At 42.9% G+C, this 18,167-nt stretch overlaps 1 protein-coding gene across 6 annotated transcripts in view; it reads left to right on the top strand.

The window, feature by feature from the left end:
• Positions 1–18,167, top strand: part of LOC115171659 (transcription factor COE3) — a 100,177-nt gene that overhangs the window by 44,080 nt on the left and 37,930 nt on the right. For 4 of the 6 annotated variants that reach the window (XM_029728693.1, XM_029728676.1, XM_029728711.1 and 1 more), the window contains exons 7-10: positions 13,974–14,055; positions 14,187–14,304; positions 16,521–16,654; positions 17,345–17,471. In XM_029728693.1, coding sequence (XP_029584553.1) covers positions 13,974–14,055; positions 14,187–14,304; positions 16,521–16,654; positions 17,345–17,471 — 461 coding nt within the window. The remainder of the gene's footprint in view (positions 1–13,973; positions 14,056–14,186; positions 14,305–16,520; positions 16,655–17,344; positions 17,472–18,167) is intronic. The other 2 variants (XM_029728720.1, XM_029728684.1) reach the window with 1 other exon arrangement.

Genomic DNA, 18,167 nt, shown 5'->3' with positions numbered 1-18,167 from the left:
TGTACTTGTGTCTGCCATGTCTGGTCCTAGCTCTTTATCTTAGCAGAGCTAAGAGACAAGAGAGTCGGAATCTTAAAACACAAACAGGTGTAGAGAAACTGAAACAAGTGTAACTTAGTTCTACTGCTTTTACAAAGTGCTATACAACTCTCAAGATATAAGGACTGTTGCAGTTTCCTTCCCAATGAATCTTGAAATAAAATGTGTGTCCATAAACCAGTTTCACATATTTTAAACATTACAGCTATGGTTGATTAACTGATAAATCATACGTTTATAGCAGTAGCCTGTTCAGATATGGCAGATTGTTAGTAGTTTTTATCCCACCAAATTGTCATAATTGTATAAAGGCTATTCTTTGTGTGGACCTCTTATCTGCACACCAATACAATCTAATACCCAAACTAGTCTACTCAAACATAATTTCTTCATAGTCCAATCAAATCTACTCCCACAAAATGGTTTTAATTGATTACCAATAGTGAATAATGCTGGGCGTACGTTTTTCAGTGCATCAAATACTTTCTTTAAATGATGTTATCTTTATGGAAATGGTATCTAGGCGTTTAAATGTGATAGTGAGATTTTGACTGTTTCAGTGTGGTATTTTGGCCATAGTTATTACACTGAGCACCATATTGTTATACATATCTTTTCTGCCGTGCCATGTGGACGAAATGGACACTGAGGCGCGCCAGAGTAGAATTCCGTGCCATGGCAGTGTAATTGCAGAACCGCGGGCAGCCAATGGGAGTCCTCAGAGAACAGAACTAAACCCTAGTCATGGCAGGGGACACGCCAGCTGATTAGGAACCATCCTAACCACCCAAAAACGTCAAACCACTTCACAAAAATCCCCAATCAGGCAAATCGGATGAAAACATAAGCTTGTTCCCAGGGACTTTGTCCCCTACTTGTTGTCGGTGACACTTTTGACCCCAGCTCTCATCTTTGTGTTTTTAATGTTATGTCTGGCTTAGTCCCTGTAGTGTATGTAATCCATATAACACACACACACACACACACACACACACACACACACACACACACACACACACACACACACACACACACACACACACACACACACACACACACACACACACACACACACACACACACACACACATCTCTTGACTCTCATTTGAATGGTTAGGGTGGAGGGTTAATGTGAAATCCATAGAGGGAGCACAACCAGCAGCTGATGCTGAGATAATGCTTTTGTCACGGAGGTATTTGGCCGTGGCCGTGTGTGACTGAGGGTGTGTTGCTGTTTTTGGAACGAGTGACCCGTGTGTCAGCTCGGATTTGTGTGAGCCTTGTGCATTTTGTGTGTGTGTGTGTGTGTGTGCGCGTGTGCATTGTGGTCTTCTGCACATTATTATCAGTTAACGTGTAGTGTTGTAATGTTGATGTGAGTGCATAGCATTTTTCATTTTTGCATACACGCTGGAGAATGTATTCATGTAAGTGTGAACACATTTATGAGTGTGTGTGTGTGCCTGTTTGTATGTCTGTGTGTGTGTGCGCGCCTGCAAGCATGTATGTGTGTGTCTGGGCTGGATCCAAGCTGTGCACCTGCACCACTCTCAGGACTTCATTTCCCTCTCCACTCTCCTGTGGCAGACAGCCATGCTGGAATATCTACTGCTTTCCCAGCAGCTCCATATCAATTACTCTGCACTTCTCACCCACTTATGAATATTTATGATATTTGTAATAAAGTACCTCTACTAACTTGCTCTTTGTTTCTTGCGCCCCATTGATTGAGGCCTGTTTGCTTTACCTAGACCAGTAGATTTAGGGTATTAACCCTTTCAAGCCCTAGGATCGGTTGGTTTTGTGTGCGTGTGTGCACGTTTGTGTGTCTTTGTGTGTGTTTTGTGTGTGTGTGTGCATGTGTGCATGTGTGTATGCATCATTTTTGGGGGACAAAATCCACTGCAAATAGCAAACAATTGTTCTTTAAAAAAAATGTTTTTCACTTCTTCTTCATTCATATATTTTAGTATATTTTCTAAATATGAATGACACTTTCATAGACAGAAAATATATTTGAGATCAGGGCCGGATTATCGAATGGGCATGCAGAGCAAGTGCCCTGGGGCCCCCAACCTCCTTGCAGGAAATTAGCTATTCAAACAACAAAACATTTTCTCTCCCCCATGGCAAAACGTGTAGAATTGCAGGAAAATAGCTTTAAAACTGCAACATTTTCTCTTAGCCTCATGATAAAATGTGTAGAATAGTATTATGAAATCGCAAATGTTTCTCTCTGCACCATTGCAAAATTTGTTGAAATGCAGTTAGCTCGCCCCCACCCCCAAATGTGGAATTCCGGCCCTGTGTGAGATGCATATTTCAATGCTCCAGGAAGCAGTTACAGTAAGATACTGTAGGTCTGTATCGCTCTGGAGAGAGACTTAATTCCTCTCTGGCACATTGGCGTCTGGATGCTATTAGCTGTGAATGATTTCATGAGTAATCCACTTACACTGGCTGGGAATATGAAAAGATGAATGTTGACATCAATTCTGCACTCTGGACAATAAAGGATGTAATGTTTCTCGCTGATGAGAGCAGTATATTGTTTTTTAAATGAAAAATAAACGTTAAACGCAACATCAATTCTAATTCAATGGATTATTGAATGTTTCATTACTGGTGTGCTGAGGACTCATTGGTGGTATGGTTAGAGTCTAGAGAGGATATGTTTTCCTTCATACTCTGACTCATCTGCAGTCCATTGTAGTAGGAACTCTATTCTCCCACACTGGGAGTGGAACTCTCCAGTGTAGGTCAGGGGCAGTTAGGATGGATTCCACTGATGCGCACAGCAGACATGGTCCGTGTTGGTGACGATTTTCTCATAGGCTTATATGAAAGAGATAGAAAAAAAGCTTTAAAATATACTGAACAAAAATATAAAACGCAACATGCAACAATTTCATTGATTTTACTGAGTTACAGTTCATATGAGGAAATCAGTCAATTGAAATACATTCATTAGGCCCTAATCTATGGATTTCACATGACTGGGAATACAGATATGCATCTGTTGGTCATAGATACCTAAAAAAAAAGGGCCTCACAATGGGCCTCAGGATCTCGTCACGGTATCAAATTGCCATCTATAAAATGCAATTGTGTTCATTGTCCCTAGCTTATGCCTGCCCATAACATAACTCCACCACCACCATGGGGCACTCTGTTCACAACGTTAACATCAGCAAACCTCTCGTCCACACGATACCATACATGTGGTCTGCGGTTGTGAGGCCAGTTGGACGTACAGTACTGCCAAATTCTCTAAAATGACATTGGAGGCGGCTTATGGTAGAGAAATGAACTTTAAATTCTCTGTAAACAGCTCTGGTGGACATTCCTGCAGTCAGCATGCCAATTGCACGCCCCCTCAAAACTTGAGACATTTGTGGCATTGTGTTGTGTGGCAAAACTGCACATTTTAGAGTGGCCTTTTATTGTCCCCAGCACAAGGTGCACCTGTATAATGTTCATGTTGTTTAATCAGCTTCTTGATATGCCACACCTGTCAGGTGGATGGATTATCTTGGCAAAGGAGAAATGCTCACTAACAGGGATGGAAACACATTTGAAAGAAATACACATTTTGTGCGTATGGAACATTTCTGGGATCTTTTATTTCAGCTCATGAAACATGTGATGATCACTTTGCATGGTGCGTTTATATTTTTGTTCAGTATAGAAATGCCTTCAACTAACTGTCATTTTTTTCACTAATCTCTTACTTAGATTCATTATTCTCTAACGAATAAAATGTCACACTTGGTACTCACAGGTCCTGCATAACATTAACGCTAAGGCAGGTTCATTTGTATCGGGAGCATAGTTACCAGATCCACTACACGTAGAGACAGATTAAAAAACGTACATACTTTGCCCTTAAAACCCGAGCCAAAAGGTATCGAAACGATAATCACAAACTTAACACCCATTTCTCTCTACTTATCCAAGCAGCCGGGAAACATAATGTATTCATAAAGCTAAATCTGCTCAGTGAGACTGGGAGGAGATGTTTTTCAAGACTGCAACTGGCCCCTAATGGTGTCCAGGGCCAGGCCAAGGTCCAGGCAGATGGCGTGATGGAGTTCACCTTGTCCATGACCGCCTCATTCCCAAAGCAGCTGAGAGAAGTCTTGGGCCAAACAGATGGAGAATATCACTGGGCTTTCTCTCTCTGTGAGTTAAAAACCTACGTCTGAAATGAGAGCCCCAGTTAGAAAAGGAGCACAACACAACAACAAACTTCTTCTCTACCCAAGCCCCGGCGTTGTTTTTTCCAATTAGGTGTAGTTTGGTGCTGTGTTGACTCCCGGATGAAGTTTCCTCCTCCTTTTATTTGGGCTCCAGTCGTGTTTGATTAAACCTACCGTTTGAGGCATTCTAACATGGTTGGGTTCTCCGCCGACTTCAAAGGCGGGCGTAAATTACACTGACTTTGTAACGATTGCATCATTATGCTTCTTCTATCAACGTATCACTGCCTATATATCGGTTTGATCCTCCCTTCTTCCTTCCTCCCTTTTTCTTTGTCTTATCTCCTCTTCAGCACACAAGGAGTACAAACAAACAGCACAACTAGGAGGCTGACATGTTTTTCCCTAGTCAGGTGACAGGGGAGGAAGTCTCTGTTGTCTATAGAGGCGTTCTCAGCGTACTGTCTCCATTCACAAACAATTGAAGAGGCCAACGCTTGAAAAGGTTAAAGTGGCATGAGCGATATTAAAATTAAACGCTTGAGAGGCAACCCCCAGGCCATTTATTCAAATAAGAGAGTTATTTTTAATTTTGGTTCAATAAAGCAAGACGCTCACCCATCTCTGCCCAGATACTTAATTAAATACTTCACGCAGTATATTAGTTTTCTGACGCCAGGCCCCGTTTGGAATAGTAATAGCCATAAAGAGAAACATTTGTCTGACAGACAAAGTGAGGGATAAATCACTCTTTCCCTGAAGAACGGTTTTGAAATCATAAAAAGACCCTGTCTGTTGGTGTGAGAGAAATGATATTACTTAGTAGGGTCCATTTCTCAGACCATTATAATTTGCATTCTTTGTCTGAGAGACAAAATACCCTACTAGGTTTCTGTGGTTAATACTCATCTATTGTTATTATTATAAAAGCATATCTGGCAACTCACTGGAACCTGAACTGTGACTGAAAAGAACCACAAATTATTTTCCTTGTTTTGTTCTGTAGTTCTGTGGTCATATTACTCTCTTATACAGGAAGTTGATATACAATACATCTCGGTTGAAGCCTGCTTAATGATGGGACTTGGATTCAGTCCCTTTTTCCAGTTACATTGGTAATCTGCAGTACAGTATGTAAAAATGTGGTCTAGAATTTTTTTTACAGTACAGCATATCTCCTCTCCCTCTCCTCCAAGTAAGATGTCTCCCTGTGGGCCGTTTCCATGGCTCTGGCTGTGCTTGGTGTCTACCTTACATCCCCATATTTCTCACACTTATCCCAGTCTGCAGGGTCTAAACTGGTGGCATCTGCTAGTCCGTCTCTCCCTCTGTTTACCAATATGCTCGCAATCTGTCCATAGGCCCCTCATTGACTGAAATATATGGCTTCATCTCAAGTATACAGTGAATCTCCCTCTCCTTAGTCCTTAGCAAGCTACAGCAGTGGATTAGGCCTGCTTGATTCTGCCATGCACTGAGTGTGCAGTATGTACTGGTACTGTGAGGTTGCTCCTCTAAAATCAGGATAGATGCCATTTATTGGTGAATAACAGACATGGTATGGATAAAAAACTGTCATCAGGTGTATAGTGTTCAGCTCATTGTTATTCCAGTGTCTGTGATTGTTTGTGTGTGTGTGTATGTGTGTGTGTACATATTTATTTGTGTGTGTGTGTGTTACCACTCTACAAGCAGACCTCTCTGTTCCCTCTGTCTACCTCGACAGACTGCCTGCTCTGGCGCTAGGCCCGAGGCCCACTCTGCATTAAAACGCCTGCGGGCCCCGGTGTGAAAAATGGGGCCATTTGTGCTTGTTTGTAAGTCCTGTCAAGAAGCAGCACCTCTGGCCCGGCCAGTTAACAAATTGGATGTTTAATCTGGTGACATTCCTATCTGGGCCAAGGGCTAATGTATGTGTCTGAGAATAACCTGGGCGGCAGGCGTGATAGATGGTGGCCTATTATGGCCGGTATTTAAATCTGAGAGGACAATTCCTCTGTCGCCGCCCCCAGACTGACAGCTTGATTTCAGCGCTGGGGCCTGGATGGAGCTGTCAATCAGCATGTCAGGGAGGGATTTTATTTTTTCTTCCTCTACCAGACAGGTTGTTGGACAGCCCGCCCTCTCTCTCGTCTAGACGGTGATTGTAGAGATGTGAGGGAGGATGGAGGCGAGGCTATCTGGTAGCCACAGGTCTGTGACTTTGACCAGCTGACATACAGGGATGTGCTTGAATTCTACTCTCTGATGCCTGGCACAGAAACAACCCGTAGCTCCTTCCCCCTAGGCATTTCTAGATCTGGGAGGATTGGATAAGTATAAGTAATATGGTGAAAGTTCGCACTAGCCTATCATATGGAAGCAGCTTACAGGCTCGTTCTATAGAATAATAATATTTCCAGACAGAAAGATGTTTCCAGACCGATGCCTCATCTGTCTTGACACTGATGTTAACTCATGTCAAAAATTTAAACAATTGGTTCAGACTTACTCAAAGAGATTCAATTGATATAAATTGACTCAATTGATGTTTTAACCCTCCAGTTTCAAGCTGTCAGTAGACCTAGTCAAGTTAATGATTCAATGAATTATTCAACGCCACCTCTATGAAAGAGCTGTTTCTGCATTCAGCTCCATACATCGCTGTTCAGGGCTTTACCTCTCATTGTGGGGATTCTTCCCCTGCTGTGGAACTTATCATAGGGTCTGTGTGTTTGTCTGTCTGTGTGTGTGTGTGTGTGTGTGTGTGTGTGTGTGTGTGTGTGTGTGTGTGTGTGTGTGTGTGTGTGTGTGTGTGTGTGTGTGTGTGTGTGTGTGTGTGTGTGTGTGTGTGTGTGTGGCCTATGCATGCATGCTTGTGTGTGCAACCTCCTCCTGCTGTTTCACTCATCACATTGTGTGTGTGTGTATGTGTGTGTGTGTGTGTGTGTATCCACCTGCTGTTTCACTCCTGCTGAATTCCTCAGTTTGAGCTCTCAGCCTCTGCTTTTGATGCACAGCGTTTGTTGTGGTTCTATATCTGACGCTCTGAATACACAACCCGAATACATCTGTTCACCGTTCCCACTCTACCTCCAAAATACCTCAGAGATAATGGCAGCATGTCTTTTCTACCTTTTCAAACTTTCCAAACAGTACTGAGGTTAAAAGGTGTTTAATACAATTACACTTATATGTGTTATCCAAAAATCGCCACAATTGGAGAAAAAAAAACACAGAACAATTGTTTGATATCAAGATTTGTAGTTGTGAACAAACCGTGATCTTTCTGGTGTGTGAAATTATTATGGGTTGTGGAACCAAAGGACTGATACTTGCAGCTTGCTACAGTTTCTAACCCATGCCTGGGCCGTGAGGTCATTTTCTAACCCATGCTGGGCCGTGAGGTCATTTTCTAACCCATGCCTGGGCCGTGAGGTCATTTTCTAACCCATGCCTGGGCCGTGAGGTCATTTTCTAACCCATGCCTGGGCCGTGAGGTCATTTTCTAACCCATGCCTGGGCCGTGAGTTCATTTTCTAACCCATGCCTGGGCCGTGAGGTCATTTTCTAACCCATGCCTGGGCCGTGAGGTCATTTTCTAACCCATGCCTGGGCCGTGAGGTTATTTTCTAACCCATGCTGGGCCGTGAGGTCATTTTCTAACCCATGCCTGGGCCGTGAGGTCATTTTCTAACCCATGCCTGGGCCGTGAGGTTATTTTCTAACCCATGCTGGGCCGTGAGGTCATTTTCTAACCCATGCCTGGGCCGTGAGGTCATTTTCTAACCCATGCTGGGCCGTGAGGTCATTTTCTAACCCATGCCTGGGCCGTGAGGTCATTTTCTAACCCATGCCTGGGCCGTGAGGTCATTTTCTAACCCATGCCTGGGCCGTGAGGTCACGGCAAGTCACATATTCTATTCTCTCTCGTTAGAGCATTATGTCATAGAGTGATTTCGATTGGAGAGACAATATGTTCTTTGCCATGGCAACAGGGTCAAAACACAGCTGAGGAGGGACCAGAGGTAACCGGAGTGCAGCGGAGAAGAGTGTCTATGTGTGTGTGTGTGCTTGAATGCGAGTGAGTGTGTGTGTGCACGTGTGTGTTGTGTATGGATTGGAAGGCGGGTTTAGTACAAACGTACAGGAGGGTGTGGAGAAACACCGGTTCACTTGGCCAAACAAACACACTCCCAGTCTCTCTGTGCACCAAAGCACTTTCTCACATCCACCCTCAGAATAGAGCCAGCCACGCTGTCTGTATGAAATAAGGATGGGATGTTCTGTTCATATCTGTGCTCCAGGAAGTCTGCATGTGTTTTTCAACGATAGATCTCACATTAAAAATTGGAAACAGAGACAGATTTTGCTGAACACACTGCAACATTTTCACAAGCTGGTAACACTACTGTAACACTTCACTATAACAAGGCTCTCATTCACAGGACTGCTTTCGAAAGGATAATGTTGATATGATAAATTAAATATTGATTTAGTATAGTCAGATATTATCTATGGTCTAATTATGTATCATCTCTTATACAGTAGCAGAGTTATTTTATCCTTTAATGGAAATGGCCAGCCGCCAATTTACCAGGTTCAGACAAAGTCTTCATCCCAAACATTTTCAGCAGTAATGGATATTATGTCACATTATTTTTAATGTTGAATAATCTGCCTCTGATCAAAGATGAAAGGTGAGGTTGCTGGTTTTTATTGTGATCAATTAAAATGGATTTGATTTTCGGATATTTAATGCCATCTGTCTGTCTTGATGAATCCTCCTCTTGTACTGTGTTCATTTCCAGGCAGAGAGACAGCCTTCCTTAATATGTTGGAAGTGAAACAGACCCTTATAGAACGCATAATGTGGCCACTCAATATTTTAGAAGTTGAAAATGAATTGTGCAAGACACTCTTAGCAGAATAAACTGCTTTTGTGTATCTGGAAAAGTTTGGGGAATAAGGGACCAGAGCCATAATGTGTTGTTAAGACACTTAAGACAATAGACAGTCAAGAATGTGTGTGTGCGTGTGTGTGCTTGTGTAAACGTGTGTGTGTGTTCAGAGAGAGAGAGAGAGAGAGAGAGAGAGAGAGAGAGAGAGAGACAGAGAAAGAGACAGAGAAAGAGAGAGAAAGAGAGAGAAAGAGAGAGAAAGAGAGAGAGAGAGAGAGAGAGAGAGAGAGATCTGTTCCAGTGACTGTTTTAGTGCCTCATCAAATATTTAGTTTGATTGTACATGGTCCTGTAATTGCCATCTTGGCTACTGAATTATTGATGGCATGTAGCAGAGCCGAGGAGAACCCTGGTCTTGGAGAGTTGGCAGAAGGGGGGGTCACACACACACACACACACACACACACACACACACACACACACACACACACACACACACACACACACACACACACACACACACAAACACACACACACACACACACACACACACACACACACACACACACACACACACACACACACACACACACACACACACACACTGAGCCATATTGTTAACTCCAGCCGTTTCATAGCCTAATTAGCTGTACAGGAGCTTCCTCAGAATGTGTCAGTAATAATTGGAAGAAGGCATTTGTTTTCAACACAGTAGAGTAAATATTAGTTACTGTAATAAGGCTGTGTGGAATATGGTTCCTTCTAATGTTGAGGAAGAATGTTCCTTGACTTTAGCAGCACAACAATAATTAATGTACACTAGATCAAATCAAATGACAACTGATTGTGAAACAATTAGTGACATAGCTAACGGTGTTTCAGTGTCTTAATGCACTGGACAGACTGTGAATCTCTGGGTCCAATCCAAGTGTTTGATTAGACCTTCTCTCAGCTATACTGTAAAGCAATTCAGTAGCGTGTCATCTCTCAACTGACTCCAACCTTAGTTTAAAAATTGGAGAAGTCGACCTCAAAGAATCTGAGGCGCTATCTCATTGCCTCCTGGTGTTGCTCATCTTCGAGTAAACGCCACCGCATGGCTCTGACTTTTCATAAAAAGCAGCAAACACTCAAAGCAAATTGTGGGTCAGAATTGGTAACGCGGCAGCTTTTAAAAAATACCCCTGCTGAAATATTGATTTTTTCTTCTTCTTGCCTAACGCAATAAGTGAAAGATGGGGAAGGTGTGTGTGTGTCGTGTGTTTGTGTGTGTCTGTGTCTGTGTGTATGTGTGTGTGCATTGTATGGAGTCAGGAGGGCCTTGTTATTTGAGCCAGACATAATTGCTTCAGTATAGTGCTATGGGTGTGGCCCCAGAGTGACATCATTTAGAGTGGACCTCAGCTCACATCCCTGTAATGAAAATGATGCTGAAGTCACACACTTATTCCCTGCTCAGGCTCATTCAGCTTTAGTGTACATAATATGCAATATCTCAAGCTTTATTCCTTTGACACAATACACTACATCCAGTGTTTCAATGCTTTCAAAGCTCTCATTTTGTAATATTTTAAGTCAGAGGGCCCGCATAGTGATTTCCTATAGGGGCTCTTAGGATGCTTGGCCTTTACGTTCGGTGTTTAATTAATTTCCCCCGTCCTGGCCTACTGCCGCTTTGTTCAGCTTCTGTTGCCAAGGTTATTCATAAGGCTGTTATATTTGGACTAACTACATGCTGCGTTCCAATAGTCACATCTCCTCTCCCTTACATCAAACAAGGTCTTATGGGCAAAAAGTCTTATATGCAGAAGGTCTTATGGGCAGGAGGTCTTATGGGCAGATGGTCTTATGGGCAGATGGTCTTATGGGCAGATGGTCTTATGGGCAGATGGTCTTATGGGCAGATGGTCTTATGGGCAGATGGTCTTATGGGCAGATGGTCTTGACAGATAAAACTGAGATGGAGTAGTAAACCCATCCAGTCCTTTCATCTATCAGCGGTCACTGAGGAAAGGAGACAAGGACAAAAGGAGACAAGGAAGGGATGCCTTGAGAAGAATGGGGACTCAGCCTAAACTGAGAAAAGATAGAGGAAAGGAAAGACTAGGTTAGCCTAGCACGACTATAGCAGCAGGACTTCCTGCCACTAGCCACAGCTCCACATTAGAGGCTGGCAGGCCCACACACACCTCTGTAATTGATTGCAGGGCAGCGTAATGAGGTGACGGCTTACAACGCCTTTACCTACTTTTTAAGAGCAGAGGAGAGACGGGGAAAAACAGCCTGGAACTAATAACGAAGCCCTGGCTGTAGATGGACATTCATTATTTATGGTGGTTTAATATGTTTTCGATACTGAGGGAAGGAGGGGTTGAACCGTGAAGGAAAAGTTACTCCCTGGCTTTCCTCCCTTCTGTCCTTCTCTAAACTTAGCCTACGTGATTATTATATGTGTATATTTGTCTGAGAAAGGAGGTTTGAAATAACATCCAATCAGGTGTGTAAGTTCATTGGATTGTCACAGATACCCTAGAGACTGAAGCTGGAGAGATAACAGTAGAAGAGAGTATTGAATATTTGAAGTGAAATATATGGTGAAACGTGGTCAAAATGTTGATGGGCTCCAGTGCTGAGCGGTGCAGCTTCCAAAAGCCTGAGAGTCATTTTCTCCCACTAACTCTAGTCTCTTCTGATGTGATAAGGATGTCTCAGCATCATATGTCTCGTATAAACTGTCACTTAAAATTCTCTCCCAATTTGAACGCTAAAACAAAAGAATCTCTGCAAGTCTCAAGTATGCACTGGTTTCGAAAGGCTTTTCAATGCTCATACTCTTAATATAGGCCAATAGAACGGGTATATAATCATTATATTTCTGATATAATGAAAACCCTGGTGGTTTATAAACAAGGGATTGAAATTTGTCCAATCATACAGAATTGTACTTCTTATTTACAATCTAAGCGGAGTAAAATAGTTTTCTGATGGGTTTGGGTAACTCTTTAGTACCAGAATGATTTTGCAGCTGTGAAGTAACACAGTTTACAGCAAGAGCTCGACCTAAAAACAGACCACTTTCTCTCATTCCCATTTCTCAAAGTTGAGATCAGCATTCAACTTCCGTCTTGTCATCTTCTACAAGCAGCTACGTCCCCCTCTGCTTCTACAAGCAGCTACGTCCCCCTCTGCTTCTACAAGCAGCTACGTCCCCCTCTGCTTCTACAAGCAGCTACGTCCCCCTCTGCTTCTACAAGCAGCTACGTCCCCCACTGCTTCCGAGCTGCTATCGCAGAACCAATCCAAAGGGAACCAGGCTTTGATCGGGTGCCGCTTTTCCATGAAGAGACCTGGAATCTTACATTCCTTGTCAACTCCTGCCCAGTGGCAGATGGAGGATCCGGGGCTGTCGAGACAACATCACATGCTCCCCCCTCCACGGACCTCACCATCATCACTCTATTCCTATTTTTGTGTTCTCCGATTTTTTCCTTCAGTTTTCTTGTCGTTTCGAAAGCTGTGGCTAATCTTAACTCTGAACTGGCTCTACCCAGGGCTTCTAAGAGGGTATGTTCCAGATTCTTGCTTTTTTTGCAAGTTGGTGTGCCTGCTTGGTTGAGCTCTGCTCTGGTCTAATTCCATTGAAAAACACATTGTAGCTGTAATATCAGCGCGGCTGGTTGGCTTGCCAGGCCCTTGTCTCCAGCTGCGTTTTAATTCAATCCCTATTGATCTATATCGCTCCTCCCAAGGACTGTAATATCATATGAATTGGGCTTGGGGATGGGTTCCCCATGTTGTTTTATTCCATTGTCATAAAGGACATTAGTAGCCTACAGTGCACCCAAGATAAAGTTTCAGTCAATACCGGCTAAATAGAGTAGTCTTTTTTTTTTTACAAAATGACAAAATGGCCATATTTCTTTATGTAACAGGGCTCTTTTGAACTCACAACCCCCTTTCTCTTTCTTTGCTTAACACTGTACCGCCACTCAAGGCGGTTTAGATATTTTGATTGAGCAATGAGGAAATTGCTTCGCTTACCACTGTGTGTGTTTTAAAGATATTGTTACTGTCTTATTAGGGAGAAATCGATGCTCTCTTCAGATAGCAACCATTTATTTCTCTCTGACAGGGCTGCTCTCCACTACAGGAGACTCCCAGCATCCTTTGCAACGAAAAAAATGGGCGACTGCATCGGACGAGGTTATCCCTTGGTTAATGTGACATGGCTGTCTGCGACCTTGCCGGTTGTTAACTTCCTGGATTATTATTGTAATAATGTGGCAATTAAAAAGAAAGCGCTCCATCAAAATAAGGGGCTTATGGTCCAGGAGATGGATATGCGGAGATTACATGGCAGTGGGAAATGCATTAAGATGGCAATCCATTCTTACTGTACGGCTGGGTGTCTTAGCTCCAACTACTGGGTTATTACGGCTCATCCTCATTGATATCCATTCCCAATCAATATCCCTCTGTTACCGTAACAACAGTCAATCAACACATGGGAGAAAGGATTGGACATAAAGAAGGACAAATCAAAAGCCAACTCTAATGAGACACCATGAGTCTTTTTGTCTTTATATGACTAAATGAAGAAAAAGGTTGCTTAAAACATTTTTTTACAGGATTTTATTCAAGTATTTACTGAGTGAGATGTCCTTCATTTGATTTGGACCAACCACAACATAATAAAACATGGTTGCATTTAATTGTATTAGCAATTTTTTCCCAAAGCATCTTATTGATAATTGTGTCATCATTTAGATGCGCTCAACTGTTTTCAGTGCTTGAATGAAACCTTTTGATTAGAGTTCCAATGTAATATATATGTATTTTTCTCTTGTGTTTACAGATTCTTCCTGAAGTTCTTCCTCAAATGCAATCAGAATTGTTTGAAAAATGCAGGGAACCCACGAGACATGAGACGGTTTCAGGTAAGACCCTATTTATGGTTGAACCTCCCACTATGGTTCCACACAACATAAGTTATCTCATTCTGCTCACAATCCAGGTGCATTAATTAAAAACAACAGTATATCGTAAAGGTTCACTGTTTATCTCACAGGTGGTGGTCTCCACTACAGTGAATGTGGATGGCCATGTCCTTGCTGTCTCTGACAACATGTTTGTCCACAACAACTCCAAACATGGCCGGAGGGCTCGACGCCTCGACCCCTCTGAAGGTACAACTACCTCACACGTACAGACAACTTGATACTTTCTCTAAAACCTCAATATGTCTTGGTGTCTTTGGCCACCTTTGTATCAATGTCTAAAAACTTTAGCTGTGGTGAAAATAATGGTGCCCCATTTTATTTTGCCCCACTGAACAACTAACTTTTAATTACATCATCCTCTTTATTGGACTAAATGAAACCATATCCTTAAGTCTGGAAAGGGATGATGACATCCTCATTGAAGTGGGGAACCTTATTACTAAAGCCCTAAAAAAACCACCCCTTCATCACATTGTAAAATCTACCTCACCGCGTTGTTTGCGGTTATGATGTAACATGGTGCCTTATAGTAAGAAAGAATAGTACTCTTGTTCTTAAAAAATATATATATATATTGAACCTTTATTTAACTAGGCAAGTCAGTTAAGAACAAATTCTTATTTACAATGACGGCCTAGGAACAGTGGGTTAACTGCCTTGTTCAGGGGCTAGCAGTATTAAAACATTGTCCCTTTGTAACCTACCAGCCTAGCGACTACAAGTCCTAGCAGCTAGCTAGGCACAGTGAAACAGTTTAAACTAACTTCTCAAAGAGTTGAAAAACGACTAGAGCATTGCGATACACTGGATAAACAGTACTTAGGCATTCATAGAAACACCGTGAGAGAGTCCCATGGTTGGTCACCACTGACAACACCAGAGCGCTGCCAGGAGAGCAGTACAGTACACGAGGCTATCACTGAAGTCAAGGCACCACTTAGGGAATCTCACCGTCTTTCATCTCAGCCAGATTGGTATGTTTTCAGAGGCGATAAAGCCGACATCTGCTCCTGTCTTTGTTCCACCGTCCCTGTCCCCCCTCCTAGATAAATATACAAAGTTTCCACAGACTGTTTCACGCCACTGTGTTTTATTCATTTGTGAGAGTCCCCCGTTTGACTGTGTGTTTACTGCTGTGACAGAGGGAAATTAATAACGATGACAGGTGACTACCAGGGAAAAGCCTCTACTCTAACAACACCCTCAACAACTGTTAAATGACGTGAGAGAGACTATGTTGTACAGTATCCCATTGGAGGAAGCCCACTGTGTTTCCTTTAATCTACTGGTTTCAATTGCCATTTATAAACTGGGTGGTTTGAGCCCTAATAGCTGATTGGCTGGCAGCGGTGGTATATCAGACTGTATACCATGGGTATGACAAAACATGTATTTATAATAGCAATAAGGCACCTCTTGGTTTGTGGAATATTGCCAATATACCACGGCTAAGGGCTGGGTCCAGGCACTCCTCGTACTCCGCGTTGCATCGTGCGTAAGAACAGTCCTTAGCCGTGGTATATTGGCTATATACCACACCCCTCGGGCCTTATTGCTTAATTAATTAACCCTTTAAAGGTCTGTTTCCCATGCCCCTCTACCTGGGCAGAGAAAAGCCTCATGACACTTACAAAGAAAACCCAATTTTGGGATCATCTTTACATTTGCAAAGGCTAAATAGTTCCACCACTCCAGGGCACAGATAGCATGACTACCTTTTCACCATGGACCAGTATGCCTATATAGGATTACACTTGAATTACACTTGAATTGAATTGAATTACTCCTATCAATTGAATTGAATTGGCATTTGTCCCTGACTTGAATCCAGGCGTAAGATCTGGGAGCAGACTGTGGCAAAGGTATCCCACCTCCACCGCAAGCTACAGAAATGATTTGATCACAGACCTCTTTCCCCTCTTACAAGTGCAGTGGCTGTTTGGCCAGATATCCTGGAGACAGGACAAGTTAGTCAGCCTGTCTGTCTCCATCTTGTTCTGCCTACACACAGTCTGGTCAGGCAGGAGACACTGTAATGTTTCTATTGAGCTTATTGATCCTCTGAAATTGAAAGAAATCATAACTGTGCATTTTTGATGAGTGAACTAATTGACATCATAGACGGCAGGACTGTATGCAATTAGAAATCTGTTTGGAGAATTCACATAAAACAATTGTCGGTAATTTGTTAATGCTACCGTTACAATATGTCATGTTGCAACCTGACAGGGACAACGTTTCTCTTAGCCTATAGTTATGTACTGTACTCAAAAACAAAAGCTGGTAAAGCAAGAAGTTTAAGTGATATTGAAATGACAACCCAGATTGTACTTAAAACAAGTTGGAGGATTAAGTCCCTTTAAGTAGAAGTCATACCCGTCCTGCTGTCTGTGTTTCCGAAGCAGCTACGCCCTGCATCAAAGCCATCAGCCCGAGTGAGGGGTGGACGACCGGAGGAGCCACTGTCATCATCATCGGAGACAACTTCTTTGATGGACTGCAGGTGGTCTTCGGCACTATGCTGGTCTGGAGTGAGGTAGGTCCAGATACACACGCACTCACACACACACTCACGCGTACGCACGCACGCGTACACACACACGCACGCACGCGCGCACACACACACGCGCACACACGCACGCACGCACTCACACAAACACACACACACACAACCATGAAAAAGGAATACCTGAAAATATGTAGATTTCTGGATTTTATCCGTGGAGTCTAGGTGAAGAAACTAAGAGTATGGCTCGGTGCGTAAGGCAGGCCATAAAATATTAAATATGTTCAGGGTGGAACACATGCTTCAGAGACGGCAGGGGCTGTCTCAGTGCTTAGACCTAGGTCACCCTGTTAGAGGCAGGCAGACACCTTCCCTCCACAGAGTCTCTATCTCTAACACATACGATACACACATGGAACTAATTGTTAAACTCACTGCCTTAATCAGTGTGTATTCGGTTGAGTTTACCATGTTCCATTGTTTGTCCATATGTACTGCCTGAACTGGAAGTTGCTCCAGATATTATTGCCTGCTAAATGACTTCAATAAATATAAAATGTGAATTTGCTAGACAGAGTTGTGGATGATGCTGTAAATATACCTTGAAGATCGAACTAAGACGTTATTGTAGAGAAATAACAAGTAACGTAAATAGACCATACCTCCCACAGTGCACTGCTCTTAGCGTTAAATGAGTGTGTCCGTGTTGATGTGTTCCAGCTAATCACCCCCCACGCCATCCGGGTCCAGACGCCCCCTCGCCACATCCCAGGGGTCGTGGAGGTCACACTCTCCTACAAATCCAAGCAGTTCTGCAAAGGGGCGCCAGGGCGCTTTGTCTACACCGGTAAGATCACTGTTCCTTTCTTCTTCCTCTTCCTCCTCCCATTGTTTTCTTTGTTTTACCCTCTCTCTATATCTCTCTGCTTCCTCCTCTCCTGCCCTTTAATGTTCTTGGTATCACTTTATCTGAAAGTTTGTTTATTAACTGCTTATAAACGTTATTACATAGTTCAACCATTATATTGAGTATAAAAAATGGGTCTGTTATATCTTCCTATAGGGTTTATTGTTCTCTATGCTATATATTACCATACATATAGTGGTGGCTACATTCCCACCTCTCCTCTGTCCTTTCAAGGTGGTAAACATTTTCTCTTGTTCAAGGGCATTGAGTCCTACCCTTCTTTTTGCTGGAGTTTTTCCCCAGGTTATCCTTCAAGCCTTTGTCTGATGTCCAGACTTTTATGCTGGTGCGTGACTGCCGCCAGAACGGACTATCGCTCCCTTAAATCAGTGCTTTACTATTCCCGATTATTACTTTGGAATATCCAGATGCCATTCAAAGTAGCAGAAAGGTCAGATGGATGGCTGTTTAGTGAGATAAGTAAATGTCACTCCGTTGCGGATGAAAGATGGGACTGCGTTAAGGCTTTCCGTTAGACATAGGTATTCGCTGCAGCCTGCTCCCCTCTTTGTTCAGAGCACCGCTTAGTTCGGCTGCAGGTGTTAGCGGAGCAAATAGACAACTTCACAATGGGCC

Source organism: Salmo trutta, chromosome 3, assembly GCF_901001165.1.
Source record: "Salmo trutta chromosome 3, fSalTru1.1, whole genome shotgun sequence".
NCBI lineage: Eukaryota > Metazoa > Chordata > Actinopteri > Salmoniformes > Salmonidae > Salmo > Salmo trutta.
The sequence above is the reverse complement of the archived record's forward strand: the minus strand, read 5'-3'. Positions and strand labels throughout refer to the sequence as shown.